Source organism: Pseudoliparis swirei, chromosome 7 (assembly GCF_029220125.1).
Source record: "Pseudoliparis swirei isolate HS2019 ecotype Mariana Trench chromosome 7, NWPU_hadal_v1, whole genome shotgun sequence".
In the NCBI taxonomy this organism is placed as follows: domain Eukaryota; kingdom Metazoa; phylum Chordata; class Actinopteri; order Perciformes; family Liparidae; genus Pseudoliparis; species Pseudoliparis swirei.
This window is the reverse complement of record NC_079394.1, coordinates 29,754,359-29,774,684: the sequence shown is the minus strand read 5'-3', so window position 1 is coordinate 29,774,684 and position 20,326 is coordinate 29,754,359. Positions and strand designations below refer to the sequence as shown.

The 20,326-nt window shown below is 45.4% G+C and overlaps 1 protein-coding gene across 2 annotated transcripts; it reads left to right on the top strand.

Annotated features, from left to right (window-relative positions):
* The first annotated feature begins 85 nt into the window (after nt 1-85).
* LOC130196690 (rab-like protein 6) lies at nt 86-20,085 on the top strand. Of its 2 annotated transcripts, XM_056419012.1 has the most exons (17): nt 86-190; nt 2,043-2,412; nt 5,434-5,568; nt 5,886-5,933; nt 6,141-6,170; nt 6,667-6,719; nt 6,867-6,955; nt 9,048-9,188; nt 9,697-9,802; nt 10,043-10,146; nt 10,380-10,750; nt 10,864-11,014; nt 11,937-12,134; nt 14,962-15,190; nt 15,862-16,051; nt 16,728-16,783; nt 16,893-20,085. In XM_056419012.1, the coding sequence occupies exons 2-17, from the start codon at nt 2,283-2,285 to the stop codon at nt 17,082-17,084; spliced, it is 2,223 nt and encodes a 740-aa protein (XP_056274987.1). In that variant the 5' UTR covers nt 86-190; nt 2,043-2,282; the 3' UTR covers nt 17,085-20,085. The 2 variants fall into 2 exon arrangements, with proteins under 2 accessions (XP_056274987.1, XP_056274988.1); XM_056419013.1 differs by lacking the exon at nt 6,141-6,170 and having other exon boundaries at nt 16,893-19,391.
* The last annotated feature ends 241 nt before the right edge of the window (nt 20,086-20,326 follow it).

Genomic DNA, 20,326 nt, shown 5'->3' with positions numbered 1-20,326 from the left:
CGTACGCTTTATTCTGAAAGACGTAGCGGAAGTTGCACATTTGTGTCTCGCGCTTGACGCTGGGTCTATGTGGCTGCTCGCTTTTTGCAACGGAATGTCGCTGCTGCTATATGTCTGTCGGGATGGAGGGCTGACAGATGTTTCGAGGAGAAGATGTCGCGACTGCAATCTCTCCTGTTATTAAATATGCGTGAGTATGTTGTAGCGCATGAACCCGCGAAGAAAACCTCCTGTCCGGCAGCGGTTTAATGCCAATGAGCGGACGCGAGGGGAAGCTATGCTAGCTAATATCGTCTGTGGAGCTAACTGACACGGAGCCGAGGGATAACGTTACCGCTCAGCAGGTGTAGGTCACACACCTGGCAGCCGCGTCACTCGTTGACTGTCGACATACCCGTTAGACTAGAATGCGCGGCTTTAATATTTTGAGCATAATTGCAATACAAAATGTGATAAAAATAAATCCTCTCTCGAGCGCTAAAGCAGCATTAACAGCTAATGCTAGCGTGAGGTGGGGGACGTTAAAGGGACACACGGACGGCTCCCCGGGGGGTCGCGGCTCCCCGGGGGGGTCACGGCTCGAGTCGCGGCTCCAGTCACGGCTCGAGCTCTTTGAGGTGACCGCTCACGGGTCCCGAGGCCTGATGGTGAATCATGGATCGGTGACAGCTGGGACCCGTTGGGATTGAAGAGGGACGCGGAGCAGCTATAAGGCCTTTATTTATTTAGCATTATTATGTCTCTTTTAATCGCCTATTCGATTGGGCTAGCCCCTGTTTTGTGGATTAGGAAGCAATGGCACGATTTTTGGAAACCTTTAAAAAAAAAAATATATATATATATATATATATTTTTTCAATATGACAACAAATATGTGTTTTTTTTATATTTAAGTGTTTCCATATATTTTATATTAAAGTGTTTCCATATATATATGTGTGTATATATATGTATGGAAACACTTTAATATAAAATATATGGAAACGCTTAAATATAAAAAAAAAGATGTATTTGTTGTCATATTGAGAAAATTATATATATATAAATAAATATAGCATATTTTGTATATTTAATTTTTCTAAATAATTATATGGAAACACTTATTTTCTTACCAGTAAAATAAATAAAAATCTATATATTTAATTTTGTTGTATTGGAAGAAACAAAATCTAGCTATATCCATCTTTAAAAAAATATGTCATATATATATATATATATAATTTCTTTTGTTTGTTATCGTATCAGAATCAGAATCAGTTTTATTGGCCAAGTAAGTTTGCACAAACAAGGAATTTGACTCGGTAAAGTGTCTCAGTGCTTACACAAAATATACATTACAACACAATACAATACAGAACAAACAAAACAAACAGTGCAGTACAGAACAAACAGTGCAAAACAGTGCAACGGTCTAAGAAGTTTTAGAAAGTGACTTAAAGTATATACAAGAGGAATGGCTATATACAGTGGCTGTGAAACAGTAGTGCCAGAAGAAGTGGAGAGTGCGAGAAGTGCAGGGATAAATATATATGCTACAGTGGGTTATTGTTTAGTAGTGAGACGGCGTTTGTTTCAGACGTGGTGACATTTAAGTGTTTTTTTACATGAAGAACAACAACAAAGAACATCAATAGATGCAATCTAATTAAAAGACAAAGTATATAAAATTAAACGATAAAAATGAAAGGTAAGTAACTTGAAAGAAAATCCTAAGTACACTGAAGAGGAATAAAAGCACTGGAAAAAGAAACGCGTTAGCATCTGAGCTCTTCAGCCAGTGTTTGCCAGTTTCATGCAGCATCACAGCAACACACTACTTTGCTGTGTTCCGTTGGAACTCTGTGCCGTTGTAGCTGAGGCGAGGGATGACATCTGGGCCATTTGGCGATTCACGCTCTTCTGCGGCACTTAAAAATAGTCTCACAGGATAGCCTCGTGTCAAGAGATATGGAGGTGGAATACTGTTCAAAGGGTGTGAGGTTTCTGGAAAAACATGCCAACCGTGGTTTTTGTATTCCTCTATTTGTTTTGTTTTTTCACAGATGATGTTCAACACAACCATAGTCGTCCCCTCTACCTCTGACTGGTGACCAGGAGCATCCAGTCAGATCTAAGAGCCTGAATTCAGAGCTGATATCTCGTCCGATTGGCTTCCCATGTGCTTCTAAGCATGGACCCGTAGCGCCCTCATCCACCAGGAGACGCCGTTACCCGTTGTGTGACAACCGGCCTCTGGGAGATCCGCCGCACGTTACCGCACAGGCCCGCGACGCACCGCCGAGATGTTTACGGCGTTCAAGAAGCTGGTGGGGTCCGAGCCCGGGCAGCTCAGGGACAAGAACTTTCCGGCTGGCTTGCAGTCCATGAACCAAAGTTTGCAGAGACGCTTCGCCAAAGGGGTCCAGTATAACAGTACGTGACGCCGGCAAAATCTAGATATATCCATCTTTAAAAAATATGTCAAATATATATCATACCTGCAAACTTGTCACCTTTCGGTGAAATTCACCGTTTTGAAATCAAAATAGGTCATCCAAGTGAATCGTGTGGATCCGAAGAGTTTTTGTTTTGGGGTAGGGGGGCGGGGTCAACTGGCCGGCCGGCGTTTATGAGATTGGAGTGGGACGCGGAGAAAATGTGGAGTGGTGCTCTTCGCAATAAAACATCTTTGATGGACGTGTCGCGTCTCGGCCAATCAGCGTTCAGATGTCGACAGCGTTTGGGAAGTTAGGTTAGCTTGAATGTTAGTCCGCTACATCTGCTGCTGTCACGCTGCACGGTGGAGCGATGCTAACAAAGTACCGTACGATAAACACGATGTGATTGAGCATTTCTTTTTTATCAATACTTCATTAAAAGAGCGATCAGAGCGCACGCGCTGCTCCGTGTCGAGCGGTCTGCACGCAATGCGCTGCGCAGCGCTCACAGCGAGTGGCGTCAAGTGGCGGAGCTTTAGAGACTTGAAGTCTTCAGCTTTAAAAAAAGAAGAAAAAGATGATTCCAGAAGTGAAATGTTTCAGTTCTTTGTCTCCAATGCAGACAGTCTGTAAAGTGATGTAACTCTACAGCTGCTCATCCTGATGAACTCTGTATCATCTGGTCAGATACAGACTAAAGGCCTCTTAGCGTATAATCAATGCTATGATGGCACCATGTAGTTTCATTCATATCTTGCTGTATTAATACTTATATTACTGCCATTTGTTAAGTGTTGAAAAAGTTGGTAAAAAGTGAACCATACATATGTTTTATTTATTACTATTATAGACAAATTTACCAGTATCGTATTTTTGGTATCATTGTTTTTATGGTATTGTATCGAATTCTGGCATCATGATATTTATGGCAGGTATCGTATAGAAGTTATAATGTTAGTGACAGCCAGGTAGAGGCAGAACAGACTCAGGGAACAGAGTCATGGCTCAGCAGAGCTCACGAGTCCTTGTTGTTCAGGCCAAAGAAAGGGAAGTTGGTTTATGAATGACTTTAACCATATGATATATAATGACAACGCATATTTTTTATTACTATCATTATATCATTAATAATATTTCTACTTTATACATTTTGTTGTAAAACTACCAAAGTTCAGCTAAAAATATTATTAGATTAATCAATTAGTTGCTTAAGAGAAGAAAAAAAGAAGAAACTAATTTGATAATAATTTCACTTTAAATAATTAAAAAGACATTTTATGGTTCCAGATTCTTAAATTTGAAGATGTGCTGCTTTTCCATTTTTCCTAATTTGAATGATTTTAAAATATTGTTATACTTGTGTTCGCCAGTAGGGGGCAGTAGCGGGTTTTGACATGACTGGCGCCGTAATTCTTGTCTTAAACAAACAAGTTAGACCAGCGTAACACAGACAGTGACGCAGCTGTTGATGCGAGTCTCTTGGTGTTTACAGGTGAGAAACGTACATAAACACCATATATATATTAATGTTATGTTCGCTCGCTTTTATATTTTGGCAGTTATTAACTGTAGAAGTTAAAGTGAAGACAGTTAGCGCCGTTTAGCTAGCGGATGTTAATAGCACCATTGTACAATGTTCTGCTGGCCTGATAATTACATTGTTCCATGAAAGATGAGATAGTTACGTGTTGTGTCCCGTGACAGATATAAACAGTAGTATGCACACACATAAGTACATATATACATACACAACGTGTACATGCATATCAAGTTTAAACAGGTTTCCTGGTGGAAGTCACTTGTCCTTCGATCTCCGTGACCTTGTCCGTCACCATGGAAACGTTGTCACGTGACACTCTGGTTCTGTGACGTCGCAAGTCACAGAACCACGGAGTGACGTCACGGAGCACCGAACCAGAGTCTGTAAATAGAAGTGATTTCCAGCAGGATTTCAGTCTGTGAATCTCACAGAAACCCCCCCACCCCTTCTCCATTCAGCCACTTCCCGGGGTGTGGGCCTCTGATGAGATATCACAGACAGGGTGGGTGGGAAGGTTTATTACAATATATTATTGGATAAAAGAGGAACAAAAGGAATTAATTTCTAAAATAATTTAGAAATTAAAAAAAGTGTTCAAGTGCACCAAATTCAGGAAGTTACTTGATTTGTAAAATAGTGTAACGTGGGACTTGTTAACCTGTGTGATTGTCGCTCAAGTGGGCCGTAGAGATGTCTCTGAATGGGCTTCGCTCCTATTCACACCTGGGCCCATGCAAAATAAATATTACTGAATATTTCAAGGTGTGGCGGCCATATATATAGATATATATATGTTTGTATTTATATATATATACATACAAACATCTATTATATTCTTATTAGATAGATAGATAGATAGATAGATAGATAGATATATACTTTATTAATCCCCAAGGGGAAATTTGTCGAGCCAGTAGCAGCAACACACAAGAATAAAAATAAAAATAAAAAACACAAATATAAGAAGGGTTAGGGTGATCTGGCAAGAGGTGAACTGTTGTAGAGCCTCATAGCCGTCGGCAGGAATGTTCTCCTGTATCTCTCCTTGTGGCAGCGGAGCGTGAGGAGACGTCTGGAGAAAGTACTCCTCTGTCCCTGTAGGAGGTGGTGGAGAGGGTGGTCCGGGTTGTCCAATATGGACAGTATTAGAAGGGTTTGTGGCCACTGACTTAGTCAGAGCAGAGGACCCCCACCCCATTGTCACCTTTTTCACCCCTCATGAGTTTGCAGGTATGATATATATTTTATTTTATTTTATTTTTTTATCGTATTGCAAGTTTGTTTCGGACGTGGTGACATTTAAGTGTTTTTTTACATGAATAACAACAACAAAGAACATCAATAGATGCAATCTAATTAAAAGACAAAGTATATAAAATTACTAATTAAACAGTCGGGCCGACTCGTTCTGTTGTTGCTTGTGAGCGGAGCGGATGAGCCGATGACTGACCGACTCTTTATTTCTCTGTATTTAAGTGAAAATAGTCATCCGGGGAGATCGAAATACCGGCAAGAGTACTTTATGGCATCGACTGCAAGGCAAGAAGTTTGTGGAGGAGTACCTCCCCACGCAGGAGATCCAAGCCACGAGTATCCACTGGAACTACAAAAGTAAGTCCTCGTGTTCTGAGCTGCTGTGTTTCTACTTTGGCTCATGTTTGACGTCTGTTGTCTGCCTCGCTGCTTCTGTTTCAGTGGCTCCATATCAAGGTAACATGTCGACTTGGCTTCAGCGAAGCCGTCTTAGAGTAGCGGTCCCGTATTTGTGTTAGTCGCTCCGCACCGAGCCGATCTCTCTCCACCGCCACGACCACCGCTAGCGTCTGCAGTTGTTGGATCCGTACTAGAGTCGCTTAACCGCCTGCACATTTGAAGTATTTACCCCAAGCACGTGAATAATGCAAACGCCCTTTCTACTTCCTCCTCAGCGACCGACGATGTGGTCAAAGTCGAGGTGTGGGACGTGGTGGACAAAGGTGAGTGTCGACGCGGAGGCTCGCCTCGCTCTCAGAAGCCCCGCCTCTATCTCTCCGCTGCTGTCGATCAGCTGCCGTATCCCACGACGACCAAACGGACGCGTCGGTTTCAGCTTTTGTTTGTGCTCCTGTCCTCGGTGTTGACGTTGTCTTCTTTTTCTTTTTCTTTTCCTTTCTATTTTTATTTTTTTTTGCACCTTATCTCAGGCCAAAAATACCCTCTTCCCGAAGGTGGAGGTGAGCGCCGCTGTAGTGAACTAGCTTGTGTGCTTTGGTTTATCTTTAGCCCCGCCCTTATCTGAATGTCAGTATTCCCCTGAGGTCTGCTGCGTGGACACTTTTCTGAGTTTGGCTGACTTCTTCTTCTTGTTCTGCTGTGTGTAGCGTGAGAGATTTTCTTTCGCTCTCGCTCATCCGGTACCGCCATCTTTGAGCACGCCTGTTTAAAAAAAGAAAAAGAAGCATGTGTGCACATTTTCTACAAGTGAGGGTTGTGACCCAGATCTGAATCGTCATGACCGTGAATGACCTCTTGTTGACCCTGGTCATTGGTGAGAGAGGTGTTAATGCCCACATTGTGTGTGTGTGTTTTAAAGGACAATGTGTGTTAAGATGCTTTTTCATGAGGAACGTGGCTGCTCTGCTTCTTTTCCTCACCAAGCAGCTGAGCTGGAGGCTGTGACGTTCCTCTGGCCTGCAGCTGGTCTGACCTCGTGATCTCTTGTTCTTCCAGGCAAAGGCAAAAGACGCGGAGAGAATTTAAAGCTGGAGAATGAGCCCCAAGAGGTGATTATCACGCGGCTGTCACAGGTTCAGGGAACGGGCTCCTTCCTGGCGTGCGGGTCAGCGAAGGAGTCTGGGAGAATGTGGTAAGAAGTTGTGCGTTTGCTGCCTGTGTCGCGTGATTAATCCGTTTTTATTTAACGTGTGTAGTCGGATGACGTGGCCCTGGATGCAGAGTTCCTGGATGTGTACAAGAACTGTAATGGAATCATCATGATGTTCGACATCACCAAGCAGTGGTAAGTGGGCTGGCCTCAAGAACACTACGTTATAAGAGGGGGGGGGCCTCATTATATTTTACGGTATATGGACATGAGTTAGATGATATGTACGATATCGACTTATCAAATGATATATGGACATGACTTTGATCATTTTTATGATATTGACATATCGTACGATATATTCAATTCAATTCAATTCAATTCAGTTTATTTGTATAGCCCAATTTCACAAATTACAAATTTGTCTCGGAGTGCTTTACAATCTGTACACATAGACATCCCTGCCCCAAAACCTCACATCGGACCAGGAAAAACTCCCAAATAACCCTTCAGGGGGAAAAAAAGGGAAGAAACCTGTAGGATGGACAGATGCAATAGATGTAATGTGTACAGAAGGACAGATTTAGAGTTAAAATACATTCAATGAATATGACAGAGTGTATGAATAGTTCATAGTAGGCATATTCGATCCATCAGGCAGATGGCGGTGGGGAGGAGGGCGGAGTCTCAACAGGACAGAATTCACGACCCAGACGATCCATCAGGCAGATAGGATCTATGCCGTCTCATAGGGTCCGATGATGATGAATGATCATTTTTATGGTTTTGACTTATCGTACGACGTATGGACTTGACCTCGATACTTTTTACGATATCGACTTATCGTACGATATAATGGACATGACTATGCTAATCTTTACTATTTCGACTTATCGTACGTTGTTTGGATATGACTTTGATAATTTTTACGATATCGAATTATCGTACGATATATGGACATCATTTTGATCATTTTCGCTGACCTTGATACTGCTCGTTATATTTGTATGTTTGTTTGTAGAGGACTTTTATCCAACATGATGCCAGAATAACCAGTAGGGGTTCCGCTAACGTTATAATACGTGGGCATTGCACCGATATTGCACATTTTAATGAACAGATAGCAATAAGTTTACTTATTGTTTTGGTTGTGTGGTTATATTGAATTTACTTATTTTTTCACATTGCATTTCCAATGCCAATGTCTGAACATCTTTAAGAATTAAGTTCATTGCTCTTTGAAATGTCGCACTTGTAGTGCCATGCTATTTTATTAACACTACATCTGTGGCATTAAATGGTCTTGAAATGACTTCTCATCATGGTTGCTGGGACAATCCGGCGTCTCTCGGCCCAGAGGTCGGAGCTGTCGGAGCTGATGTCCTCTCACCGGCTCGTCAGTGAGCTCTGATGATACAATATTCATGGGCAGGTTGGGTTTCACTGGTGGGTTCTGTTCAGCACCTCTAAAGACATTCCAACACAACTGTTTGCCATTATATCTGAGGGAAAAGATGGAGATCTTTTTTTCATTTAAATTTTTTAATAATGTCATGTCCTGAGGGACAGGTGGCACCAATAGATGTTGGAATGTTTGTTGTTATTGTCGCCATGTACTGACGTGTTACTTCCAACGTCGTAACAGTACTGGTATCGCTGTTAGGGCCCAGATCTCGCAGATATCACGACGACACTATGCGAGTGAAATCGCTGCAGTGAACACGACTTCATTGATTAATCCGTGGTGTGTTGTCCCACCGGGGAGACGACGCGGCACGCTGAACACAGGCGAGCTGTAAACGGATATCTGACGAGGGTATCGGAGCTCGCCGGAGCGGAGGAGTAACCATGGCGACCGTCACTCTCCTCCTCCGGTGACCCGACCCGGCAAACCTTCCCCACCTGCACATATGGATCGTGTAAATTAGCACCGTGTGTAAATGAAGCCGGTGACGACACTCGCGCGACCGCTCCGCGTTCTCATCGTGAATCCATGAGTAAACGTATGGAGATACTACTTCACGTGAGTGGTGGACACCAGCTGATGATCTGAGTCCTTTAAACAAATTTTTTTAGACCTCCACTGAACTTCACTCAGGGCTGTGTGCAAAATATGGATGTGTTATGTATAGTGGGGTCTGAGGCTGTTCTGGATATGATGATATGGCATCAGCGCATCGTTCTCCGATGGTTCCAGCTGATCGATTATTTGCACAAGTGATATCCGACCTGACTCTACTAAATAATTTCGTCCCCCCCCCCCCCCCACGTGTTTGTCCACTCGCAGGACTTTTAACTACATCGTGAGGGAGCTGCCCAAAGTGCCCTCCCACGTGCCGGTGTGCGTGCTGGGCAACCACCGGGACATGGGCGAGCACCGCGTCATCCTGCCCGACGACATCAGGGACCTCATCGGCGGACTGAACCGGTAAGAGAGCGGCGCTGAGCGGTCGCGGTGGGCGGAGCCTCGTGGAGCTTTAAAGGCGCTCTTTCCGCCTGTGCTGCTTCCAATGCGGCCGCAACACCGCCACCTGCTGGTTCGGACAGCGCATTGCAGCCAAACGGCAACATGTAATAACTAAATGTCGCTGTGGGGCCATTTGTCCAATAAATAAATCAAAAACGATCATAAATTAAATTGCCACTGACGCACCGTGGGCTTTGTGGTTCACGCAGCCAAAAGAAAGCGTTGTCCATTCAGGATTTATTTAATTAAACAAACAAACTTCTAAAGGTGCGTTCACACCAAACCGAATCCCATGAAAAGTCAACGTACAAACGCGTGTGGCTGCGACAGACGCCATATTTCTCCGGGCGGCGCGTTTGGGGCGACGGGTTCACAGTAAAGAGTTCAGCTTCAACGCGCTCGCGTCTCTTTGTTTGATGTGATGCAGAGATCTACAGCATGTGTGGGACGTTGTGGTTTTCCTCTCCAGGCCGATGGGAGCGTCTTACATCCACTACGCCGAGTCCTCCATGAAGAACGGCTTCGGTCTGAAATACCTGCACCGGTTCTTCAACATCCCCTTCCTGCAGCTCCAGGTACTTTATGTTCACTCCATCATTAATATCATCGTTATTATATATTTTTTTTTAATTAAATCAGCTGTAACTTAAATGGTTGTGTGTGTTCATATTAGCTTTATATATATATATACATAGTAATATTAGAAGCAGGCAACATTCTCAGAATAAAAAAAACATTGAGATTCGCTCTTGTGGCTCAAAGGTGTACTGCAGATATACATGTTAAATTAAGTGTGTGTGTGTGTGTGTGTGTAGAGAGAGACCCTCCTGAGGCAGCTGGAGACCAACCAGCTGGACATGGACGCCACGCTGGAGGAGCTGTGTGTCCAGCAGGAGACCGAAGACCAGAACTACGAGATGTACGTACGATACCGACTTATCGTACGAGATAAGGACGCGACTTGGATCATTTTTGGAGCGCTGATGTGATTCATAGATTTGTGAAGCTGTGTTTGTATCCAAGCTTGAAACTAATGAGCATTTTCTCGAGCGATGAACTTAAAGAGTCGAGACGATTGAAACGCTACCGATGACTTTCGGGGAGCGCGTATCCTCGGTGTCCTCACTCACGGCCCCGTTGTGATTCCTGCAGTTTCCTGGAGAACCTGGAGTCTCGCAGCAAGGGCTCCGGCCCCGCTAACGGTCAGAGTCCCGACTCGGGCTCCCAGTCCCCCGTCGTCCCTCCCAGCGGCGCCTCTACGGGCAGCTCCAGCCCCAGCACCCCTCAGCCCCCGCTTCCCTTCCAGGCGCTCCCGCAGTCGCCGTCCGTGTCCGCCCCCTCCCCTCTCCCTCCGCCGGTAGCCGTGGGCGCCGCGGGTCCCCCCCCCGCCGTCGAGTCGAAGCCGCCGGCGCAGTCGCCCGAACACCTCCGGGCCCCGGGAGGCTCCGCCCCCCAGAAGCGCGGCTTCATCTCCCGCTGGTTCGGTCCAACCGCCGCCGCCGAGGCTCCTCCCTCTGCACCGGGTGGGTCCTCCCGACAGGTCACTTGTTGATGCTCTCATCCTCTGGTGTGAAACTTGTTTAAAATAATCAAAGGACTGGAGTTAATTTGAGTTATCGGGCTGTGTTCTCCTCAGACGACCCCCCCGCCCCGGCGTGCCCCGGCAAGGTTCAGAGCGTGGACGACTTTGTGCCCGACGAGAGGCTGGACCGGAGCTTCCTGGAGGAGAGCCGGCCCTCCAGGGCCAAAGGGCCTCCTCAGCATCCGGCGGCAGCGGACAGCGACAGGTGAGACGACCGCCCAGGCTTCGGTGGCTTTTTGATCTTACTATGTTTTAGCCTCAACACGCGTGTTTAATTGATGTGTTATGTACATTCATTGTCACTGAGGTTCTGGGGTCGGCCGCACAAAACATCTCGAGTTCAGATTTTCCCTAAAAGTTTGAATGAGGATTCCCAGCAAATATAATCAGTAGCACAAAACAGGCTCAAGTCATCTTAAAGTTTACGCTTGAAGATTTCTCCTCATCTCATTCTTAAGGAATCCCTTAAAGTTAGTCAAAAAATGTGAAACCAAAATAAGGAGAACAACTTAAAACATGGCGGAGTTCATGTCAATAGATGAAAGCAGTGAAAATATAATAACCAGTGTTGTAGCGATTCCAACAATCCGTTAGTGTCTTGAAGCCGTGCAACTGGCCCCCTGGTTTCCACGAGCTGGCTGTTTTGGGTCAGAGATGCTCAGTAGCCCCCAATGGAAGACTCCCCCCCCCCCCCCCCTCGCAATAAGAGTAATGACAGGGTTCATACGGTCATGGAAAACCTGGAAAAGTCCTGGAATTAGTAAATAGTTATTTCCAACCCTGGAAAAGTCCTGAAAATAAAAAAACTCAGTCATGGACATTTGTTACATTCTTATTTTCATTTACGCTCAGTTTTAAATCACGCGTTTAAAAGAATGACGCTCAAAATATAAGGCGGCATACGCTTTCTCACACATTTTTCGCGCTGCAACTGAAACTACATCAATGTTTATTCTCTCAATCAAAATATTGTCACTCATTTATGTCATCTAAGGTTATTTACTGTATGCTTTGGAATTCTCATTGTTAGTTTAAATACTCACTTTTTCGCGTGTACACCGAGGTTTCACAAAGGGTCTGCTCGTGGAAAACCCTGAATGAGAGCTCCCTGTCCCGTGTCTGTCCAGTGACGGCGAGGGCAGAGGAAACCCCATGGTGTCCGGTTCCCTGGATGAGCTGGACCCCGACGACGCGGAGCCCAGCCTGCCCCCTCCGAAGACCCCGCCCCCCAGCAAGGACTTCACTCTGACCAGCGACGAGGACGACGGCGTTCCCGGGGCCATCGCACAGAACCGAGACCCGGACAGCGACCTGGAGCTGAAGGCGTAAGTCCTCACAGCGGCATGAATGCTGTGCTTCTGAGGGCTGACGAGGAAGAACAGAAAGAAAAGTCCAAATTCATTGGTCATGTGGATGAACCTGTTCATTGTTCATGAGGATGAACCTGTTCATTGGTCATGTGGATGAACCTGTTCATTGGTCAAGTGGATGAACCTGTTCATTGGTCATGAGGATGAACCTGTTCATTGGTCATGTGGATGAACCTGTTCATTGGTCATGTGGATGAACCTGTTCATTGGTCATGAGGATGAACCTGTTCATTGGTCATGTGGATGAACCTGTTCATTGGTCATGTGGATGAACCTGTGCATTGGTCATGAGGATGAACCTGTTCATTGGTCATGTGGATGAACCTGTTCATTGGTCATGTGGATGAACCTGTTCATTGGTCATGTGGATGAACCTGTTCATTGGTCATGAGGATGAACCTGTTCATTGGTCATGTGGATGAACCTGTTCATTGGTCATGAGGATGAACCTGTTCATTGGTCACCATGAGGATGAACCTGTTCATTGGTCACCATGAGGATGAACCTGTTCATTGGTCATGTGGATGAACCTGTTCATTGGTCATGAGGATGAACCTGGTCATTGGTCATGAGGATGAACCTGGTCATTGGTCATGAGGATGAACCTGTTCATTGGTCATGTGGATGAACCTGTGCATTGGTCATGAGGATGAACCTGTTCATTGGTCATGAGGATGAACCTGTTCATTGGTCATGTGGATGAACCTGTGCATTGGTCATGAGGATGAACCTGTTCATTGGTCATGAGCAGTGGTCCCAAACGATTTATTATTTTCGGAGAAAATGGCAATAGAACATCTTTGATGGGGTGTGGCGTCTCGGCCAATCAGCGTTCAGATGTCCACAGCGTTTGGGAAGTTAGGTTAGCTTGGATGTTAGTCAGGATTTTTCCTGGGTCAAAATGAGTCTTGCACCGTCTACTCGTGCAAGTCGGGCTGTTGAGTGAGTGATCAGCAGCACCTCACAGTTGCGTATTGATCAGACAAGAAGACTGAAATCTCCACCCCCGATCAGAGCGCGCGCTGCTCCGTTAAATGCTGTCTGCAGCGGCGTGAGTGATGCTGGCGCACCACTGAGCCGTGATGCACTTCTCACTAGCACTGTTCATTAGTCATGTGGATGAACCTGTTCATTGGTCATGAGGATGAACCTGTTCATTGGTCATGTGGATGAACCTGTTCATTGGTCATGAGGATGAACCTGTTCATTAGTCATGTGGATGAACCTGTTCATTGGTCATGAGGATGAACCTGTTCATTGGTCATGAGGATGAACCTGTTCATTGGTCATGAGGATGAACCTGTTCATTGGTCATGAGGATGAACCTGTTCATTGGTCATGAGGATGAACCTGTTCATTAGTCATGTGGATGAACCTGTTCATTGGTCATGAGGATGAACCTGTTCATTGGTCATGAGGATGAACATAATGATGGTGTTTATTTTAATGTTTGGACATAAACTTTGCGCCAAAACAAGGGTTTTGTCATCGCGCGGGCGGACCACGACAACAGCAGTGAGTCTCTGGAAAATAAGATGGATGATGTTTCGGACCTACATGATGTGTACTTAAAAGAGCCGAGGTGAAGTGTTCACCACAATATTCAACCTCTCCTGGCTGAGTCGGTGGTCATGAAATGCTTCCTCCATGGACAAACAGATCCACGGATGATGCTGTCTCCCAGGTACTGCACACCACACTCTCTCATCTGGACAGCCAGAGGGGGCTATGTGAGACTGCTGTTCATTGATTATAGTTCAGCTTTCAACACCATAGTCCCTCCAGACTGGCGGCAAGCTGATTGAGCTGGGACTGAACACCCCTGTGTGCTTGGATCCTGGACTTCCTGACCGCCAGGCCACAGGTGGTCAGGGGTTCAGCTCAACACCATCATCAAGTTTGCGGATGACACAGTGGTGGTGGGCCTGATCTGATCTGTCACTCTGGTGCCAGGACAACAGCCTCATCATGAATGTCACCAAAACTAAGGAGCTGATTGTGGACTTGCGTACTCACCACTGGGGATTAACGGGACTACTGTGAGTCCACATCACCGAGGATCTGACATGGTCGAACACAGACACTCTGGTGAGAAAGGCTCAGGCAGCTGAGGAAATTTAAAGTTTCCCAGAGGATCCTTCAGTCCTTCTTGACGGGAAGCATCACAGCCTGGTTGACTACACTCCCACCCTGCAGGACTTGTACACCAGGAGGTGCAGAACCAGAGCCGGCAGGATCATGAAGGATCCTCACCACCCCAACAACAGACTGTTTCAGCTGCTGCGGTTTCTTTCCTCAGGCCATCAGGACTGTCTTACACACACACACACACACACACACACACACTTACTGTAAATATTGTGTTGTTTTTATTGTAAATAGTGCATCTTGAATCTTGAACCTGTTCATTGGTCATGTGGATGAACCTGTTCATTGGTCATGTGGATGAACCTGTTCATTGGTCATGTGGATGAACCTGTTCATTGGTCATGTGGATGAACCTGTTCATTGGTCATGAGGATGAACCCTGTTCATTGGTCATGAGGATGAACCTGTTCATTGGTCATGAGGATGAACCTGTTCATTGGTCATGAGGATGAACCTGTTCATTGGTCATGAGGATGAACCTGTTCATTGGTCGTGTGGATGAACCTGTTCATTGGTCGTGTGGATGAACCTGTTCATTGGTCATGAGGATGAACCTGTTCATTGGTCATGTGGATGAACCTGTTCATTGGTCATGAGGATGAACCTGTTCATTGGTCACCATGTGTTTTCCCAGGCGTGTGATCCACATCACCAAACCACAGCCGGCCCCTAAGGCCCCCCCGGCGCCCGCCTCCCTCTCGTTGGCCCCCGCGGCGCAGCAGGGCAAGAAGAAGGGAAGCCCGCCGAGAGCCGAGGACTCGGACACGGACCCCGAGGCCCCCGCGGCCCCTCAGATGCTCTCGTACATCATGGACGACCCCGACTTTGAGTCCGAGGTGTCGGACGCACCACAAGTTACCACGGTAAAGTCTGTTTAGTCGTTCTGTGAATTACACGGCGTCGGAAAACCGCCCTCAGAAATATAATGCTGCCCTGATGTCCCCATGAGGGCCACACAGGCCCCCAGAATGTCCTCTCATCGTGATGATCATTTATTAGCTGTCTGTATTGCCTGTACTAGGTCGGTTCACACATCAATAAATATAATGTTTTATTCTTTAAAAAATAAGAAATTAGTTCTAATTGTCGATAGTTGTTATAACCACAAAGAAATAAGAATAACATTTAATATGATAGTCACTCAGAAAACACGTTGAATCTGTAGACTACTGCTTAATAGTTTTATTCCTGCCTAATAATCTTATTATTGCCTAATATTCTTATTATTGCCTAATAGTCTTATTACCTAATATTCTTATTATTACCTAATATTCTCATTACTGCCTAATATTCTTATTACTGCCTAATAGTCTTATTATTACGTAATATTCTTATTATTACCTAATATTCTTATTACTGCCTAATATTCTTATTACTGCCTAATAGTATTATTATTGCCATTTTTATGACAACTGCTCATACCCTGTGAGCCTGAATAGTCGTGTATAAAGCTTCTAAAGACGTTCTGGTCCCGTCCAATGAGAGGCCTCGTTCCCCCCCCCCTTCATGCTCTTCGCCCTCCTCTTCCTCTCAGGATGTGTTTCCGGTCCGAGACGAGCTCCTGTCCGACCTCTCTGACGACGAGCTGCAGCTGGCCGCCGCCGCCGCCGCGCCCCTGAAGCCCGCCGTGATCTCCTTCAGGCACAAAGACGACGCCGACCTGTTCGGCCTCGGCGTCCGAGACGAGTCGCCCGCCGCCAGGGAGAGCGGCGAGGAGCAGGAAGGCAAGTCTCTGTGTCCTCCTAACTCCGTGTCCTCCTAACTCCGTGTCTTCCTAACTCTGTGTCTTCCTAACTCCGTGTCTTCCTAACTCCGTGTCCTCCTAACTCCGTGTCTTCCTAACTCTGTGTCCTCCTAACTCTGTGTCCTCCTAACTCTGTGTCCTCCTAACTCTGTGTCCTCCTAACTCCGTGTCCTCCTAACTCCGTGTCTTCCTAACTCCGTGTCCTCCTAACTCTCCTCGCGATACAACACGGCCGTCTTTGGGAATCTCTTCAACACTTTATTTGTCTTTTCCCCACAGATGGAACACATATATACAGAAATGAAAAACAAATAACAACAACAGCAGGAGAAATACAAATAAATAACTTTAAAAGGGGCGTGGTTTGCTCCGTCATCTCAAAAGCAGGAGATGACTTGATGTATTCCCTCAGTAAACATTGTAAACATGAGTTTATGTCTCCATCTCCAGTTTGAAATCTTCTTCAATACAGGGTGATGTCATCATTTAGTACTCTATGGACCGTGGAGCAGAACATGGGCGGGGCTACCTCGACGGTTGCGATCTGGTTAAAATGTCGCCTTTAGTGTCTGGTTTTACTTAGCTCCACCCACTTTTGGAAAAGACCAATACGGCGACGGTCCACCAACCAATCGGTGTGTCTGTTCCTCTTTCAGACAAAGAAAGCAAACCCTCCAAAGACAAGAAGAAGAAGAAGAAGAAAAGCAAAGAGGTAAAGTTGCGTCTGCCACGTTGCTACACACACACACACACACACACACGGCGAGCGGTCACGTGTCTGTAAGACGGCGACGCAGTAACTCGAGCTCTGTGTGTCTCAGGAGGACGAGAAGAACAAGAAGAAACACAAACCGAAGAAGAAGGAGAAAGACGAGCCTCCGGCGGCGGATGACAAAGAGAAGAAGAAGAAGAAGTCCCGGAGCAAGAAGACGGAAGTGGACGAGCTGGAGGACTTTTTGGGCGGAGGAGCGACGTCGATCAAAAGAGATGACGGAGATTATGAAGAACTGTAAAAACAACAACAACAACAACCCTCCTGGTTCCTTGACTTGTAAGAGCATCAAACGCCTCCGAGCCACACGCAATACACACGCCGCCGCCAGCAGCGGGTGAAACCAGCAGGGGGCGCTGCACGCTCCCGCTGATCGATTCCTTGCTTCCATTCCAACGCCGTCCGTGATTGGTGGAGCCACGGAACATTGATTTGATCCACGCCCCCGATCCGCTACTGTAAATAGGGCCGGCGTTTAGCTCCGAGTTTGTGTGTTTGGGTGTCATATTATTGGAGAGCATGCTTAACGGGTGACTCTTACGCACTCCTGCGTGTTCCGCCTTTTCTTTTCCTCTCGCGGCTCTAAACGTGAACTCTGAGGAGGATTCAGATCGAGTTGATTTGAAGACTTTGTGTCCATCAACGGCAACAAAAAAATGACTTTCCCTTCTTCTTCACTCCGGTGATACGTCCACAGCTTCGCTTTTGTTTTAGCCTCCATCCCTTCGTACGAAAAAAAACTAAATGCAAAAATACTCTCAAACATATTTAAACGAACTGTCGGTGCAGCCTTCGGTACTGTGAGAGACGTTGTCGAGTTTCTCTTTCGTGAAATGGTCCGAGGGGATTTGAGTTCTCATTGGAAAACGGTTACACAGTGTATATGTCTAGGGCTTTTATTGTGAAAGGTCGGGGCAGATGTAGGCAGTTGTGTTTGCCGGTGAAAAGAGAGAAAAGTGTGACGGTTGCGTTCCTCATTTTTGTTGTTGTGCGTCAACAGATTCAGCGTCCGAGTGTCCTGGAGAAATCTACATGTGTGCGTCGTTTGAAAGACGTTAGCCGGCTGAATGTGAAACTGACCCCAGGCCTGTCGCGATGCGTTTACACCGGGCGACGACGAGCTCGGCAAAAATTAGCTGCGAAGTTAAAATCGTAAAAATGATCGCAGTTTATGTGCATACATCGTAAAAAAAGTCGATAGTGTAAAATGATCGCGGTCATGTCCATACATCGTAAAATAAGTCGTAAATTATCGCGGTCATGTGCATACATCGTTAAAAAAAAGTCGATCGTGTAAAATTATCGCGGTCCATACATCGTAAAATAAGTTGATAACGGTTGCGGTCGTGAATACATCGTAAAACAAGTCGACAATAATTGAGGTCATGTTCATACAACGTCAAATAAGTCAATGCCGTGGTAACGGGACCCACATGTCACCCTCTGATTTGATGAACTTGTGCATTAGTTCCCTTCATGTAGCCGTATACACACACACACACACACCCTCCCTCCCCCGTGTGTTCTGCAGACTGCCTTCCTGAAGGTTCTCCTCTGGGAACGTGGTTCTGCCGTCCTCGTGGAACCCCGGTTACGTGTCCTCACCGTAAAGCGTCGGCGAGCATCTGTCGGCGTTAACGCGTCGCTGTGCGTCAGGACGTCCGTCCGCCTCCTTTTGTTTTCCTTTTGATCCTCGTTGGACGCCACCGCCCCGCTAGTCTCGAGGGTTTAGCGTTCTCATTGCTCCGTACGTTGTTTTATCCCCGTGTTATTTATTGCTTCCGTTTGTTTGCGTGAGTTTGTGCTGAAACTGTCCGATAAACGCTCTGGCGGTTCCCTCCTGCTGCTTCTAGCCACACCCACCTGGTGATGACAAGTCAGCATCATCCACACACCTTTTCTTTTCTTAAAAATAACGTGTATTTTTCAACAGATTTCATACGTGCCTCCATCTCCGATTCATACGTGGTTTACAAATAAGTTTGTTTGATATTCCAAAGTGGAAACTATGCAGCATTGATCCTGAATACTGTGTGCTCTTCTTCTTCCCGTGTGTTTCATCATGTGATTGAGGATGAATGCTGAGCGCCCAGTTTCAAGACGAGCGTGAGACTTCAGTGTACAGCGAGAAGAGAATGTATAAAGTATATAAATAATACCCGTCTATCTGAAGAGCTTTGTGTTCCAGAAGTGATGCCTACGTGCCGTGTGCAGACGACGACCCCGAGAAGCTATGATCTGATCAAGACGGTAACCACGGCGATAATGGATTTGTACTTCCGGGTATTTTTAGTTTTTCCAGACGTACGGCATCGTGGAACCAAAGCCTTCATTTATTTTTCACCCCATAAACATTTCCATCGTTACACTGTGAGTTTGCCTACTTTTTGGTTTGTCCAATAAATGCAAACTTATTTCTTCATTAAAAAAAAGAATTATTGTCTTTTTTTAATATTTAATTTAATTTTTTTTAAGTTGAAGGAAAAAATTAAAGTCTGAAGTCTCTGGTTTGGATGATTCTGTGCGAATAAACAAAGCCTTCATTCTGTTTGGTGTGTGAATGAAACCGTACAGTTTATATATTTTATAACTCTTTATATTAGTTTTGGACAACTTTTCAGATGGTGATTTATGACCTTGTTCTAAACATAGCCCAAACCAAAAAGGTTAACTTTTACTTTTAATTTAGCTTTTTGTTAATGTGTAATATTTATTATGCGTGCTATGTTTTGTATATGAGATAGTTTGCTTCAATGATTTTTATTGATTGTTTCTGCAAAAAAAAGAAAGAAGAAGAAACCCATCTGCAAAAGCTCCATCTGGAATGAAGCCAGGACATCTCTGCTCACGGTGACGTCATCAAGAAGATGACGTCATCTGGCGAGTCGTCGCCTTATTAAATTAGAAAAAGATGAATGTGGCTTTAAAGGTGCCTACATTAAATGTAATAAGGCCGATGGGCAGATCTACGAGCTCTGCTTCCAGATGTTTGATGGGGTCATGTCCGGGGTCAACCCTCCATCCCCAGGCTTAAAGTGGGCGGAGCTCTACCTGCACCAAACCCTCAGCTTGTCATCCTCTTCTGCTGCTTCTTTTTAATACATCCCTTTTGCTGCATTACAAAGAAGCATCAGAAGAAGAAGAAATAAATATGAATACGGCATCAAGTAAGACACTGGTTCTGTGTGTTGGACCAAGGAAGAAGACAGAAGCTCATAATAAAAGACAGGATTGGACAGTGACGCCTAGTGGTTTCATTTACACTTAACTTTGTGTTGTATTCATAGCAAACTTTATTTATGGTTGAATCTGTGGACAGCTGCAGTTCATGGCTCTGATAGAGGGGCTTACAATATTGGGTAAAGCTATAAAAATTCAGCCAACATGCCAATAAAAGATACATATACTGCTCTGAAATGGAGGGAAGCGATTATACATGTGGTTTTGTTTCCATAATGGGTTTCGAGCCATCTGAATTTCATA

Excerpts from the sequence above, each read along its gene's own strand:
- LOC130196690 (XM_056419012.1), top strand. The coding sequence starts at position 2,283 with ATGTTTACGGCGTTCAAGAAGCTGGTGGGGTCCGAGCCCGGGCAGCTC. Across the intron at positions 2,413-5,433 it reads CAAAGGGGTCCAGTATAACA|TGAAAATAGTCATCCGGGGA; the intron begins GTACGTGACGCC and ends TCTGTATTTAAG. Across the intron at positions 5,934-6,140 it reads GTGGGACGTGGTGGACAAAG|GCCAAAAATACCCTCTTCCC; the intron begins GTGAGTGTCGAC and ends ACCTTATCTCAG.